Source organism: Doryrhamphus excisus, linkage group LG19 (genome assembly GCF_037039965.1).
Source record: "Doryrhamphus excisus strain RoL-2023G ecotype Guam linkage group LG19, RoL_Dexc_Guam_v1.1, whole genome shotgun sequence".
Taxonomy (NCBI): domain Eukaryota; kingdom Metazoa; phylum Chordata; class Actinopteri; order Syngnathiformes; family Syngnathidae; genus Doryrhamphus; species Doryrhamphus excisus.
In genome coordinates this window covers 983,615-1,001,142 of record NC_136375.1, presented here as the reverse complement: position 1 = coordinate 1,001,142, position 17,528 = coordinate 983,615, and the positions used below count along the sequence as shown (strand labels likewise).

At 38.0% G+C, this 17,528-nt stretch overlaps 1 protein-coding gene across 1 annotated transcript; it reads left to right on the top strand.

Annotated features, from left to right (window-relative positions):
• The first annotated feature begins 14,983 nt into the window (after positions 1–14,983).
• cldn11a (claudin 11a) lies at positions 14,984–17,120 on the top strand. Its single transcript, XM_058056571.2, has 3 exons — positions 14,984–15,306; positions 16,429–16,593; positions 16,842–17,120. Exons 1-3 carry the CDS (start codon positions 15,081–15,083, stop codon positions 17,114–17,116), a joined length of 666 nt encoding a protein of 221 aa, XP_057912554.2. The 5' UTR covers positions 14,984–15,080; the 3' UTR covers positions 17,117–17,120.
• Positions 17,121–17,528: the final 408 nt, after the last annotated feature.

The window sequence follows — 17,528 nt, the reverse complement described above, 5'->3', positions numbered from 1 at the left end:
TAGCAACATACAAGCGGCTAGCATGTTTTTGGAATGGGGGAGGAAACCGGAGTACCCGGAAAAAATACGCATGCATGGGGAGAACATGCAAACTCCATACAGAGATGTCCGAGGGTGGAATCGAACTCGGGTATCCTAGCTGTGAGGCGTATGTGCTAACCACTCCTCCACTGTGCAGAACAAAATTTAACATAATGAATTTTGCCATCCGTAATTAAGATAAATTTGCATGCGTTTACCTCTAAGTGGGTCAGGACTTAATGACCGTGAAAAAATGAGGGTCACATGATGAGAACCCGATTTAAAAGGATCTCTAAATGAGTATTTCTTTAATTAGCATTGAATCTCTTCTATTATTAACGAAATCTAACAACAAATGGTGCTAACATCACCGCTTTTTACGTCCTTGTTGTGTTCTAGAAGGTTCTCCAGCAAGGATGCGGTGATGTATGGACCCCAACGGCCAGCCGTGTTTGATGCCATTAATTGATACTAACGGCCAACACAGTTAGAGGTGAGTGATGGCGGCACAAACGAGCCACGACCGTACACCAATCACGAGGCGGCTGGGCACGCCGGATGTGACAAAAAGTGTGCAAAGTCCCGCTCGGGATGCTAGTTACTACGTTCTCTTCCAGTGGAACCTTTTCTCCAAGCGTCAGCAAAAAGACACGGCAAATAACGATAAAATAAGTTCGCCGATGTGTTTTTTCCGCTTCCAGACATCTGCTCATCCAAATCTTGGAAAGGAGCGTGTCTAATCGCTGGACGCCCAGACAGAATAAAAAGTCATTTGGAAGAGTGCTGCTTCATATTTTTGGCTGGAAGCGGCGGCGGCGGCGGCGGCGGGAAGCTCTTTTGCCAGCATTTGCAATAAGGCGACGGGGCGCTTACAGCGGCGCCCCGAACGGGAGCTCATTCAATCTCGGCGTCGTAAATAATTTGTGCCAACCGTCGCTGTCACATGACACATATATTAGAGGCAGATTTCAGGCTGTCCAGGCGTTGATGGAGAAGTTGGAGTGGAAAAACCCATTTGGGAATTTACACAGTACTACCTTTTTTTCACTACACTGTACACTGTACTTATACTCACTTCGGCTCTGCTGTACTTGCCTCGGTTTGGAAAAGATCAAGTTTCCAAATCAAAACCGGTCTATCCAAGAAGGAGACCGGGTTTATCCTGCAGCAGAGTGGAGACTGTGGAGCACAGCAACAGGCTAAGCTAACTTTTACTTTTTTTTTGTTTATTTTATTTTTATTGTTTATTTTATTTTTTGTCATTACTATTATTATGGTCAAATGTGACAGTGACAACAACAAATGCAAATGTCTGACCAAAGGCTTGAAATAGTACCTGATCTTCTCAAAAATAGAATTAAAAAATAATAAACAAAAAAGCAGGAATTTTTTAATAAAAAAAAAATCATAAAAATAATGTTATTTTAGTAGCATAAAGTTAAAATATTAACAATTATTAATTAATAATAATTAAAGATTATTAAAGAATTTTTTAAATTGGGATATGAGAAACAAACAAAGCAAGTAAAGTCATTTTAAAATTACATAAATAATCATAAAGTGAAAATATTGCGAGAATATTAATTACGAGAAGAAAATAGTTGATATAGTTGTAAAACAGCTGACATTTTTTATGTGAATAAAGCCAAAATATTAAGGAAAAAAATGTATTCAATAAGAAAAAGTTGTAATTTTATACAACAACACTGTGATATTAAAAGGAAAAATAATGTCATTTTACTAGCATAAAGTAAAAATTTTAACGATTATTAAAGACATTTTTTAAATCATGATATCAGAAACAAACAAATCAAGTAAAGTCATTTTAAAAATGCGTAAATAATCATAAAGTGAAATATTAATTATGAGAAGAAAATATTTGTTATACTTGTAAAACAGCGGACATCTCTATATGTGAATAAAGCCAAAATATTAAGGAAAAATTTTATTCCAACAAGAAAAAGTAATAATTTTACACACGACCAACACTGTGATATTAAAAGGAAAAATAATGTCATTTTAGTAGCATAAAGTTGAAATATTAAAGATTATTAACAACATTTTTAAAGTTGTGATATGAGAAACAAACAAAACAAAGTCATTTTAAAATTGCGTAAATAATCATAAAGTGAAAATATTGCGAGAATATAATTACGAGAAGAAAATAGTTAATATAGTTGTTACACATCTGACATTTTTTATGTGAATAAAGCCAAAATATTAAGCAAAAAATTGTATTCCAATAAGAAAAAGTAGTAATTTTACACAAGAACAACGTTGTAATATTAAAAAAATATATAAAGCATAAAGTTAACATATTGAAAAAAATTGAAATATTTTGCGAAACAAAACAACAAATAATAATAATAATAATAATAAAACTGCAGAAAAATGTTACAAAAAATTACGAAAATTTACAAGAAGTTAAAATTTACAAGAAGAAAGTTGCAATATTTGAAAAAAAAACACTGAAGAAAGGCTTTTTCACCTATTTATTATTATTATTATTATTATTATTATTTGTCATATAGGTGATATAGGTGCTAATCATGCTAACACAATGCCACAGGTGTCCTGGCTGGTCCACCAGGAGCTATTTTAAGGGCAAACGACTGCATGCTGTTCACTCAATTGCTCCAATTTCCTTATCTTATCTTATCTTAGGTGACCGAGGGGAGACGTCGGTTTGAATCTGAACCAGACAGCAATAGAGGAAAATTGATTTCATATTCCGGCGCTAATTGACAAATGTGTTGTTTTTCTTCCCGGACGAGATCCGCACATTCTCTCCTTCTTTGTTAATCAGCGGGTGTGACTGAACGACTACTTGAAAAAGTAGCTATCGCCATCATCATCTCCCGGCTACGCGTACATACACACACATGGGTGAGTCATCCAATATGGCTGCCAATCAATCACAGTAGGACGGTCCATAAAAAAAACTGCTTCTTCTTCCCGTCGCTCTATCATGGCTCCTCTGCTCCTCTTCACCTCACTGCTCGGAGATAAGTCATCCTCGGCGACAAGTACGAGCCTGGCAGCGAACCCAAACGTCTGAGTGACAGGCCTCAAGGTTCACAAACGAATTGTAGCACTTTTATATCAAACTTTCATGTGAGCACCTTTAAAAACATCTCCCTTTCTGGTCTGGGGTCTTCTGGGTTTATTTTTAACAAGCATTTTGTTATTTTACCTGCTGCTACTTGTTACTAGGCAGAGTTTGTTGGGCACAGTTGGAGCTGCCCTTCAGGCCAATGAGGCTAGCTAGCTAGGCTAGCAAGCTGGCACATAAACACATCAACAACATGCTGTAACTTGGATGAGTTCCTCTGGTTTATCACACGTCTCTGCAGCTACCTGTTGCTAGGCGGAGCTTGCAGGGCACAATTCTAGCTGCCCCATTCGCTAACGACAACAATAGACATGACATATGTATATGTATAAAATGTTAGCTTGCCAGAAAAAAGCATGAACACACCAACAGCTGCTCGATTGTTTTTCCTGGTTATGTCAACCACTTGGTGCTATACAATGCTCATGGGGCACAATCATAGCTGCCCAGTCGGCCAAAGAAGCTAGCTAGTTGGCACATAAACACATCAACAACATACTGTAACTTGGATGAGTTCCCCTGGTTTATCACACGTCTCTGCAGCTACCTGTTGCTAGGCGGAGCTTGCGGGGCACAATCATATCTGCCCCATTCGCTAACGACAACGATAAACATGACATATGTATTTGTATATAATGTTAGCTTGCCAGAAAAAGCATGAACGGTGCTATACAATGCTCATGGGGCACAATCATATCTGCCCCATTTTCTAATGACAACAATAAAAATGACATATGTATTTGTATATAATGTTAGCTTGCCAGAAAAAGCATGAACGGTGCTATACAATGCTCATGGGGCACAATCATATCTGCCCCATTCGCTAATGACAACAATAAAAATGACATATGTATATGTATATAACGTTAGCTTGCCAGAAAAAGCATGAACACACCAACAGCTGCTCGATTGTTTTGCCTGGTTATGTCAACCACTCGGTGCTATACAATGCTCATGGGGCACAATCATATCTGCCCCATTCGCTAATGACAACAATAAACATGACATATGTATTTGTATATAAGGTTAGCTTGCCAGAAAAAGCATGAACGGTGCTATACAATGCTCATGGGGCACAATCATATCTGCCCCATTTGCTAATAACAATAAAAATGACATATGTATTTGTATATAAGGTTAGCTTGCCAGAAAAAGCATGAACGGTGCTATACAATGCTCATGGGGCACAATCATATCTGCCCCATTCGCTAATGACAACAATAAAAATGACATATGTATTTGTATATAATGTTAGCTTGCCAGAAAAAGCATGAACGGTGCTATACAATGCTCATGGGGCACAATCATATCTGCCCCATTCGCTAATGACAACAATAAAAATGACATATGTATTTGTACATAATGTTAGCTTGCCAGAAAAAGCATGAACGGTGCTATACAATGCTCATGGGGCACAATCATATCTGCCCCATTTGCTAATAACAATAAAAATGACATATGTATTTGTATATAATGTTAGCTTGCCAGAAAAAGCATGAACGGTGCTATACAATGCTCATGCGGCACAATCATATCTGCCCCATTCGCTAATGACAACAATAAACATGACATATGTATATGTGAATAATGTTAGCTTGCCAGAAAAAGCATGAACACACCAACAGCTGCTCGATTGTTTTGCCTGGTTATGTCAACCACTCGGTGCTATACAATGCTCATGGGGCACAATCATATCTGCCCCATTTGCTAATAACAATAAAAATGACATATGTATTTGTATATAAGGTTAGCTTGCCAGAAAAAGCATGAACGGTGCTATACAATGCTCATGGGGCACAATCATATCTGCCCCATTCGCTAGTGACAACAATAAAAATGACATATGTATTTGTATATAATGTTAGCTTGCCAGAAAAAGCATGAACGGTGCTATACAATGCTCATGCGGCACAATCATATCTGCCCCATTCGCTAATGACAACAATAAACATGACATATGTATTTGTATATAAGGTTAGCTTGCCAGAAAAAGCATGAACGGTGCTATACAATGCTCATGGGGCACAATCATATCTGCCCCATTCGCTAGTGACAACAATAAAAATGACATATGTATTTGTATATAATGTTAGCTTGCCAGAAAAAGCATGAACGGTGCTATACAATGCTCATGGGGCACAATCATATCTGCCCCATTTGCTAGTGACAACAATAAAAATGACATATGTATATGTATATAAGGTTAGCTTGCCAGAAAAAGCATGAACGGTGCTATACAATGCTCATGGGGCACAATCATATCTGCCCCATTCGCTAGTGACAACAATAAAAATGACATATGTATATGTATATAAGGTTAGCTTGCCAGAAAAAGCATGAACGGTGCTATACAATGCTCATGGGGCACAATCATATCTGCCCCATTCGCTAGTGACAACAATAAAAATGACATATGTATATGTATATAAGGTTAGCTTGCCAGAAAAAGCATGAACGGTGCTATACAATGCTCATGGGGCACAATCATATCTGCCCCATTCGCTAATGACAACAATGAACATGACATATGTATTTGTATATAAGGTTAGCTTGCCAGAAAAAGCATGAACGGTGCTATACAATGCTCATGGGGCACAATCATATCTGCCCCATTCGCTAATGACAACAATAAAAATGACATATGTATATGTATATAAGGTTAGCTTGCCAGAAAAAGCATGAACGGTGCTATACAATGCTCATGGGGCACAATCATATCTGCCCCATTTTCTAATGACAACAATAAAAATGACATGTATTTGTATATAATGTTAGCTTGCCAGAAAAAGCATGAACGGTGCTATACAATGCTCATGGGGCACAATCATATCTGCCCCATTCGCTAATGACAACAATAAAAATGACATATGTATTTGTATATAAGGTTAGCTTGCCAGAAAAAGCATGAACGGTGCTATACAATGCTCATGGGGCACAATCATATCTGCCCCATTCGCTAATGACAATAAACATGACATATGTATTTGTATATAAGGTTAGCTTGCCAGAAAAAGCATGAACGGTGCTATACAATGCTCATGGGGCACAATCATATCTGCCCCATTTGCTAATGACAACAATAAAAATGACATGTATTTGTATATAATGTTAGCTTGTCAGAAAAAGCATGAACGGTGCTATACAATGCTCATGGGGCACAATCATATCTGCCCCATTCGCTAGTGACAACAATAAAAATGACATATGTATTTGTATATAAGGTTAGCTTGCCAGAAAAAGCATGAACGGTGCTATACAATGCTCATGGGGCACAATCATATCTGCCCCATTTTCTAATGACAACAATAAAAATGACATGTATTTGTATATAATGTTAGCTTGCCAGAAAAAGCATGAACGGTGCTATACAATGCTCATGGGGCACAATCATATCTGCCCCATTCGCTAATGACAACAATAAACATGACATATGTATATGTATATAATGTTAGCTTGCCAGAAAAAGCATGAACGGTGCTATACAATGCTCATGGGGCACAATCATATCTGCCCCATTTGCTAATGACAACAATAAAAATGACATATGTATTTGTATATAATGTTAGCTTGCCAGAAAAAGCATCAAAGGTGCTATACAATGCTCATGGGGCACAATCATATCTGCCCCATTCGCTAATGACAACAATAAAAATGACATATGTATTTGTATATAATGTTAGCTTGCCAGAAAAAGCATGAACACACCAACAGCTGCTCGATTGTTTTGCCTGGTTATGTCAACCACTCGGTGCTATACAGTGCTCATGGGGCACAATCATATCTGCCCCATTTGCTAATTAACACAATAAAAATGACATATGTTTTTGTAAATAACGTTAGCTTGCCAGAAAAAGCATGAACGGTGCTATACAATGCTCATGGGGCACAATCATATCTGCCCCATTCGCTAATGACAACAATAAACATGACATATGTATTTGTATATAATGTTAGCTTGCCAGAAAAAGCATGAACGGTGCTATACAATGCTCATGGGGCACAATCATATCTGCCCCATTCGCTAATGACAACAATAAACATGACATATGTATTTGTATATAATGTTAGCTTGCCAGAAAAAGCATGAACGGTGCTATACAATGCTCATGGGGCACAATCATATCTGCCCCATTCGCTAATGACAACAATAAAAATGACATATGTATTTGTATATAATGTTAGCTTGCCAGAAAAAGCATCAAAAGTGCTATACAATGCTCATGGGGCACAATCATATCTGCCCCATTCGCTAATGACAACAATAAAAATGACATATGTATTTGTATATAATGTTAGCTTGCCAGAAAAAGCATGAACACACCAAAAGCTGCTCGATTGTTTTGCCTGGCTATGTCAACCACTCGGTGCTATACAATGCTCATGGGGCACAATCATATCTGCCCCATTCTCTAATGACAATAAACATGACATATGTATATGTATATAATGTTAGCTTGCCAGAAAAAGCATGAACGGTGCTAAACAATGCTCATGGGGCACAATCAAATCTGCCCCATTCGCTAATGACAACAATAAAAATGACATGTATTTGTATATAATGTTAGCTTGCCAGAAAAAGCATGAACACACCAAAAGCTGCTCGATTATTTTGCCTGGCTATGTCAACCACTCGGTGCTATACAATGCTCATGGGGCACAATCATACCTGCCCCATTCTCTAATGACAATAAACATGACATATGTATATGTATATAATGTTAGCTTGCCAGAAAAAGCAGGAACGGTGCTAAACAATGCTCATGGGGCACAATCATATCTGCCCCATTCGCTAATGACAACAATAAACATGACATATGTATATGTATATAATGTTAGCTTGCCAGAAAAAGCATGAACGGTGCTATACAATGCTCATGGGGCACAATCACATCTGCCCCATTCGCTAATGACAACAATAAAAATGTCATATGTATTTGTATATAAGGTTAGCTTGCCAGGAATAGCATGAACGGTGCTATACAATGCTCATGGGGCACAATCATATCTGCCCCATTCGCTAATGACAACAATAAACATGACATATGTATATGTATATAACGTTAGCTTGCCAGAAAAAGCATGAACGGTGCTATACAATGCTCATGGGGCACAATCATATCTGCCCCATTCGCTAATGACAACAATAAACATGACATATGTATATGTATATAATGTTAGCTTGCCAGAAAAAGCATGAACGGTGCTATACAATGCTCATGGGGCACAATCATATCTGCCCCATTCGCTAATGACAACAATAAAAATGACATATGTATTTGTATATAATGTTAGCTTGCCAGAAAAAGCATCAAAGGTGCTATACAATGCTCATGGGGCACAATCATATCTGCCCCATTCGCTAATGACAACAATAAAAAGGACATATGTATTTGTATATAATGTTAGCTTGCCAGAAAAAGCATCAAAGGTGCTATACAATGCTCATGGGGCACAATCATATCTGCCCCATTCGCTAATGACAACAATAAAAAGGACATATGTATTTGTATATAATGTTAGCTTGCCAGAAAAAGCATCAAAGGTGCTATACAATGCTCATGGGGCACAATCATATCTGCCCCATTCGCTAATGACAACAATAAAAAGGACATATGTATTTGTATATAATGTTAGCTTGCCAGAAAAAGCATCAAAGGTGCTATACAATGCTCATGGGGCACAATCATATCTGCCCCATTCGCTAATGACAACAATAAAAAGGACATATGTATTTGTATATAATGTTAGCTTGCCAGAAAAAGCATGAACACACCCAAAGCTGCTCGATTGTTTTGCCTGGCTATGTCAACCACTCGGTGCTATACAATGCTCATGGGGCACAATCATATCTGCCCCATTCTCTAATGACAATAAAAATGACATATGTATTTGTATATAATGTTAGCTTGCCAGAAAAAGCATGAACGGTGCTACACAATGCTCATGGGGCACAATCATATCTGCCCCATTCGCTAATGACAACAATAAACATGACATATGTATATGTATATAATGTTAGCTTGCCAGAAAAAGCATGAACAGTGTTATACAATGCTCATGGGGCACAATCATATCTGCCCCATTTGCTAATGACAACAATAAACATGACATATGTATTTGTATATAAGGTTAGCTTGCCAGAAAAAGCATGAACGGTGCTATACAATGCTCATGGGGCACAATCATATCTGCCCCATTCGCTAATGACAACAATAAAAATGACATATGTATTTGTATATAAGGTTAGCTTGCCAGAAAAAGCATGAACGGTGCTATACAATGCTCATGGGGCACAATCATATCTGCCCCATTCACTAATAACAACAATAAAAATGACATATGTATTTGTATATAATGTTAGCTTGCCAGAAAAAGCATGAACGGTGCTATACAATGCTCATGGGGCACAATCATATCTGCCCCATTCGCTAATGACAGCAATAAAAATGACATATGTATTTGTATATATGGTTAGCTTGCCAGAAAAAGCATGAACGGTGCTATACAATGCTCATGGGGCACAATCATATCTGCCCCATTCGCTAATGACAACAATGAACATGACATATGTATTTGTATATAATGTTAGCTTGCCAGAAAAAGCATGAACGGTGCTATACAATGCCCATGGGGCACAATCATATCTGCCCCATTCGCTAATGACAACAATAAAAATGACATATGTATTTGTATATAATGTTAGCTTGCCAGAAAAAGCATGAACACACCAAAAGTTGCTCGATTGTTTTGCCTGGCTATGTCAACCACTCGGTGCTATACAATGCTCATGGGGCACAATCATATCTGCCCCATTCTCTAATGACAATAAACATGACATATGTATATGTATATAATGTTAGGTTGCCAGAAAAAGCATGAACGGTGCTATACAATGCTCATGGGGCACAATCATATCTGCCCCATTCGCTAATGACAACAATAAAAATGACATATGTATTTGTATATAAGGTTAGCTTGCCAGAAAAAGCATGAACGGTGCTATACAATGCTCATGGGGCACAATCATATCTGCCCCATTTGCTAATGACAACAATAAAAATGACATATGTATTTGTATATAAGGTTAGCTTGCCAGAAAAAGCATGAACGGTGCTATACAATGCTCATGGGGCACAATCATATCTGCCCCATTCGCTAATGACCACAATAAAAATGACATATGTATTTGTATATAAGGTTAGCTTGCCAGAAAAAGCATGAACGGTGCTATACAATGCTCATGGGGCACAATCATATCTGCCCCATTCGCTAATGACAACAATAAAAATGACATATGTATTTGTATATAATGTTAGCTTGCCAGAAAAGCATGAACACACCAAAAGCTGCTCGATTGTTTTGCCTGGCTATGTCAACCACTCGGTGCTATACAATGCTCATGGGGCACAATCATGTCTGCCCCATTCGCTAATGACAACAATAAAAATGACATATGTATTTGTATATAATGTTAGCTTGCCAGAAAAAGCATGAACGGTGCTATACAATGCTCATGGGGCACAATCATATCTGCCCCATTCGCTAATGACAACAATAAAAATAACATATGTATATGTATATAATGTTAGCTTGCCAGAAAAAGCATGAACACACCAACAGCTGCTCGATTGTTTGGCCTGGTTATATCAACCACTGGTGCTATACAATGCTCATGGGGCACAATCATATCTGCCCCATTCGCTAATGACAACAATAAACATGACATATGTATATGTATATAATGTTAGCTTGCCAGAAAAAGCATGAACACACCAACAGCTGCTCAATTGTTTTTCCTGGTTTTGTCAACCACTCTGTGCTATACAATGCTCATGGGGCACAATCATAGCTGCCCCATTCGCTAACGACAACAATAGACATGACATATGTACGTATGTGTATGAAAGTTAGCTTGCCAGAAAAAGCATGAACACACCAACAGCTGCTCGATTGTTTTGCCTGGTTATGTCAACCACTCGGTGCTATACAATGCTCATGGGGCACAATCATAGCTGCCCAATCGCCCAAAGAAGCTAGCCAGCAGGCACATAAACAGATCCACAGCATAACGTGGATTAGACATGACCGTGTAGTCACTTGCTGCTAGGGACAATTTGTCGGGCACAATCGTAGTTGCCCCATGACAAAAATAGGCATATGCTAGTTATTGTTTTCCTACTAATTTTTGAAGTTGCCACTTTCATGTTTGGACTTGATTGACAAGTCGTGTCCGAATCTGTGTGGTTAGTGTTCTATGGAAAACTAATGTGTGGTAGGTACGCTATATTCTTAGCATGCTAGCCGTCCCGTATGGTAAAAGCTAAAGCTTAGCTTTTTTGTATTCTATATTCATATTCAAAAAAATATTCATATGCTCTCCACACCCTGTCAACCATATTTCAAAACCCAGCATAACCTGCATTATTTGTTCCTGGTTTATGCGACCGCTTGTTGCTAGACAGACTTTGTGGGGCACAATCACAGTTGCCCCATAGCAACATTCAAATATTTTTTTTTTTTTTTTAAGTACATGGTCAAAAAACGTCCACAACTGCCTCATGTTGGGACATTTCCTGGACTTCTTTGCGCCTGCAGGGGGCTTTAAATCCCATCATTTCATTTTATGTCATCACCACGGTTACAATCCGCGCCTCATTTGCATAATATTCCCATTCCCTTGCCGTCTTATCCCTGCTGTATCAGACAAACTGCAGTGGGAATCATAGCGGGATATGACTCGCGCAAGTCCGCCCAACATATTTCTGGTGTGTGTGTGTGTGTGTGTGTGTGTGTGTGTGTGTGTAAATATGTAAGTAATGTGCGCTACAAGCCGATGAGGTCAAGTCTAAGATTGTGTGTGTTTACACGGCCCGCCGCCCTCACTGATCAATAACATCTATATCGTCTTTTAGTCCTGCCGGGACGCGTGTTCAGCCATGATACGCTAGCTAAAAGTCGTCAATGAACACAACACGCGTGTTATGGTAAACACGGAATATTTTGTCTTTGATGCAAATAATGTACGTGCATGTTCACGTGTTCATCAGTTTGAAGCAAATAAACGTCATTGCAGACTTTGGTGATTTGGATGGAAATGACAGCGTACGTATTTTTGTAAACATCAACGGCCAATTTCGAAAACTTTGCCTTCAGTAAAGCTAATTATTTTCATAAACATCAAAAACTATTTTGTGTCCAGTGAGCGTAACTCACTTTTTTCTAAAATATCGGCCAACGGAGTGTTCAATAAACCTAACATCGGTCTTTGTAAATCTTCAGTAAACCCAGCTTGAATTAATTTTACGTTTTTTCAGATTTTTTTAATCCATCCATTTTCAGTATTTTCAGTATGTAAGCTTTATGTTATGTTTTTTGTTATATATTTGTTATATTTTTTTATTTTATATTTCATCCTTTTGACAAGATTTTTAATTTTTTCCCTATCTTATATCTTATATATTGTAGTGTCGTTGCCGACGCTATGGAAATTACACGACTGCCAGACAATAATACTAATAATACTGGCTCCTGTCGGCCGTAACCAAGCCGTTGCAACCACCGCCAGCAACACAACAGTACTTCCTCCACCAGACACGCCCCCACCCCCTGGTGCATTCACAGACACCCAAAAGCACAACGTCAACATGAATACGTCAGGGTCGCTACAATATGCTCTGGATATGCAGTCAATATATATTGCATATGTATGCAATATACAATATGCAGTCGGGATCTCGAAATTTTCCATTGCGTAACAGAGCTTAACAGAGCCTATCAATGCACAAGAGAGCTTGATAATCGTATCAGAGCGTTATTTAAAGCGTGATAAGCGCACCAAAGATTATCAATAAGTATTAAAGCGTATCAAAGCGTATCAAAGCGTGATTTAAAGCGTAACAAATCCTGATCAATCGGCATCAAAGCGTGAGTTGCCGTAGCGATTCGGGAAATAATTTGTCGCCTAAAGCGGGAACGAATTTCGTATCAGAGCGTATCAGAGCTTATCAGAGCTTAAACATATCTGAGGAGATCGTGAGATTTTTTTGAAAAATGACGCCGAATTCGTCGCCGATTCAAAGCGTGACATTCGGCGTCGGTGTGAACGTAGCTTTAGTGTGGCAAGGTACGCACAGTACAGTACAGTACAGCACAGCACAGCACAAAACCTTCAAATAAAAAGGGGAAAGTATAAGTATACACAATATACATACTATTTATAAATATATATAATATACATATATAAGTATTTATATAAGGTATAAATCATGTTGTTCAGCAGTACATTGACCATTATACATTTTTTGACAACGGTTGGAAATATTTTTGTCCCCTTTACCTGCATTTATTAACTTATTCTTTACTTAATTTCTTTCTTCATTATCCCGTTATTCTATTTGATCTGTTTAATAAACCATTAGCATTGCGCCTATCTTGCCAAGTAACTAAAATTATTATAAAGGCTTCAAATAATATAAGCACACTGCAAAGAAATGAGCAACAGCAACAATAACTAAAGTGAGGCGCGCGTCACCGGCGGCCGTCCCATCCAAAAAAAAAAAAAAAGAGCCGTGCCTTCCGTGGCACGGGCGGGTCAAACCACGTGCTAATATTAAAGGGGAATTTCTTACCGGCTGCCTCTTCAGTTTTGTAGCTCCAGTTCGCGCAAGGTTTGGGGTTCTGACTACCTTTTCGATCCCACCAGTCACCTGCAGCCTTACCTGCTAAAAAAGGAAGTGCCCTAATGCAGACGCCCAGGTGCGCTCAAAGCTGATTCCACTTCCGGTTTAGATTTTTCCCACCTGATCTCCCGTGTTTAATTTAGAAAAATAACTTGTTAATTGCAACGAAAATTTATTATTCCCTTAATGAGGGCTATGAAAAGTATTTTTATTTATTTTTTCTCATGTTTGTCTCATCTAAATTTGACTTGACATTTCTAATTATTTTTCTTTTTTTCTACTTTATTTTATCCCTTTCACAAGATTTTGAAATGTCCCATTTTTGTCAGTGATTTGAAGTGTTTTTGTAAAAAAAACATTTTCAGATTTCAAACAAGTTTAAAGTTTGTGCTTCCTTTAATATTTCAGGCTGGTCAGTCTCAGAGAAATGTAACTTTGATCTTGCTGCAAACATTGAAAAATAAAAATAATGTCTTCAATGATTCGATAGAATCCTTCATAAACTTTGCGTGCAGTACCACCATAACCCACCAGAGGGCAGCGGCTCACACTTTGGGAATCACTGATGTAGGATATTCTGGAGCCTTGTATTAATATATTCAATTATTTTTCCAATTCAGCTTTTACATATATATTGATATTGATAATAATGTTTAAAAGCATGTGTTTAAAAGCAAGAACCTCCGGGGATATGAATAAATAATTAGTGATAATAATTAATAGCAGGCCTGTCAATCGAAGCAGGATTCAAGACCCGCTGACCTGCACCGCCCTCTGCTGGTGATGCTGACTACTACAGTGCAATTATTAAGGAGATGAAAATAGTCTGCATGATTGTGCAAACCCGTCAATAAGACATATTTCATAACTGTCAATCAGGCGGAATCCTAAAAGAAGCTGATTGAATTCAACTAGCTGTCATTCATGATATTACCGTCATAAAAATATATATTTAATGACCACCAGGTGGCGGCAGATCTTTGGAAAAAAATGTTTTGGAGTTGATGCTTAAAAAAAAAGTGGGCAGTGCTTAAAGACACGGAAGTTGCCAGATTCACGCGGATGGCCTTCTGATTGGTTGAAAAGTTTGTAGTATTTTTTTCCCCTGCTGACTTTTTCCCGCTATAAAAACCGATGGCGCCATGAGAGGTTCCATTCTCTGGAAGGGAACACCGGAGTTGAACTCTTCCTGAGCTCATAGTCCTGCACCGGAATAATAAGTGGAATTGTCCAGTGGATTATCCAAGATTTGATTATTTTTTTTAGTCATGGCAAACTCCTGTCTGCAGCTCTTTGGCTTCCTGTGCAGCTGCCTGGGCTGGTTGGGCATGGTTGTAGCTACCGCCACCAACGACTGGGTGGTCCTCTGCAAGTACGGCCTGAACACCTGCAAGAAGATGGACAACCTGGGGGCCAAGGGGCCGTGGGCCGAGTGCATCATCTCCACTGGACTCTACCACTGCTCCACCTTCACGCAGATACTGGAGCTGCCTGGTAAAGAGAACACATGACATAGTTTTATTCCATTTGATTGGCTTCGTTTTTATTTTATTTTTATTTCTTTTTTGATACATATTTTTATTTTTTATATATTTATTTTTTATATATTTATTTTTTATATATTCATTTCTTTTTTTATATATTGTTAGAGATAGATTCTGATTTTAATAACCACATTTTAAATTTTGTGAATAATCATTTGTTTTTATCCCATTTATTTTATATTATCTCATTTATAAATTAAATTTAATTTTACATTTTACTTCATCTTTCACAAAATGTGTAATTTTGTCTCCATATTTTTTATATTTATTTTTTATATATTTATTTATTTTTTTATATATTGTTAGAGATAGATTCTGATTTTAATAACCATATTTAAAATGTTGTAAATAATAATTTGTTTTTTATCCCATTTATTTTATATTATCTCATTTATAAATAAATTTAATTTTACATTTTACTTCATCTTTCACAAAATGTGTAATTTTGCCTCCATATATAATAACCTAATTTTGGATTTTTTAAAAATTATATTTCATTTTGTAGACTTATTTTTTAATATCATCTTACCTGTATATTTTTGTCTACTTTTGTATCATTTCAGTTTTATATTTTTATAGATTAGATTTTTTTTCCTCCTTATAAGTTTCTTATTTTAAAATTATATTTTAAGTTACATATTTTTTTATATTTTATTTAATCCCTTTGACAAGATGTATAGTTTCTGTAATTTAATAATCAGAACCTTTTTATATTGATGATTTCTAGTTTTTTGTGTTTCCTTTTTTTTAAGTTGTTTTTGTAAAAATAAAATCCTTTGGAAATTAAAGTTATTTATTTTATTTAATTATTTTGTGTTTTATATTATATCCATTGTATTTTCCTAATTGTCATTATATATTAATAATTTAATAAATATATTTAGAATATTAAAATTATATTTTATTTGTATTTTTAATATTATCTTGTATTTTTTTCAAGTACAGATTTTTATAGATTATGTGTCATTTTCTTATTTTTATGAATGTATAAATTTTTGTTCCCGTGTATTTTCCAATGGAATCCATGCATCCAGCATGATTTTAAAATGTGTCTAATTTTGTGTCTTTGCAGCCTACATCCAGACGACACGTGCACTAATGATCACGGGTTCGATCCTGGGTCTGCCCGCCATGGGGCTGCTCCTCATGTCCATGCCGTGCATCCGCATCGGCAACGAGCCTCAGAGTTCCAAGAACAAGCGAGCCGTCGTGGGCGGCGTCCTCACGCTCGTCGTTGGTAAGACTTTTGGGCTGTGACCTCCCATGACCTCCCATGACCTCCCATGACCTCCCATGACCTCCCATGACCCCCCCCCCGTACATTTCCACCAGCCGTTTTCCACAATAAAGTCCTAAACGCACACAGCAATAATAGCTACAAGAGCTACGGTATATGAGTTAGCATCACAGCATATCATAGCAACCCCCACGCTAGCATAAGCACTTTTGTTGCTTTTCACTGATTCCTGTTTTTGTGCCCGCTAGCGCTATGTGGGGCGGTGTCCACCGTGTGGTTCCCCATCGGGGTACACTGGGAGGAGAACCTGATGTCCTTCGGCTTCTCGCTCTACGCCGGCTGGGCGGGCGTCATCTGTTCCTTCCTGGGCGGCTGCCTGCTCACCTGCTGCTCCTCAGACTCCGCCTCCTCCCGCCCGTACCAGGACAACAGCCACTACTACTATTCCAAGTCGGGCAACGCGCCGGGCGCCCCTGCGGCCGCCGCCTCGTCTGCCAACCACGCCAAGAGCGCCCACGTTTGACGACGACGTCCGAGACTTCGACAGAAACCCGAGAGGTGGGAATCGCCCTCCACTGTCAGCCATGTTGGTTGGATCTTTTGGGGGCGTGGCCTGTGGACTTCCTCTCTTGCTCAGCGGACTCTCATCACGTTACGCGTTTTCATTTGATTAATCTCGTGGAATTCTTATTGTTGGTGTTTCTAACTAGAAATTGTGTGGATGCTGATCGCCCCCTAGTGGCTGAGAGTTGTATATACAATTACAATAAAACGTTGTTAAGACGCTAGTATACCCTCTAGTGGCTGGGAGTTGTATATACAATTACAATAAAACGTTGTTAAGACGCTAGTATACCCCCTAGTGGCTGGGAGTTGTATATACAATTACAATAAAACGTTGTTAAGACGCTAGTATACCCCCTAGTGGCTGGGAG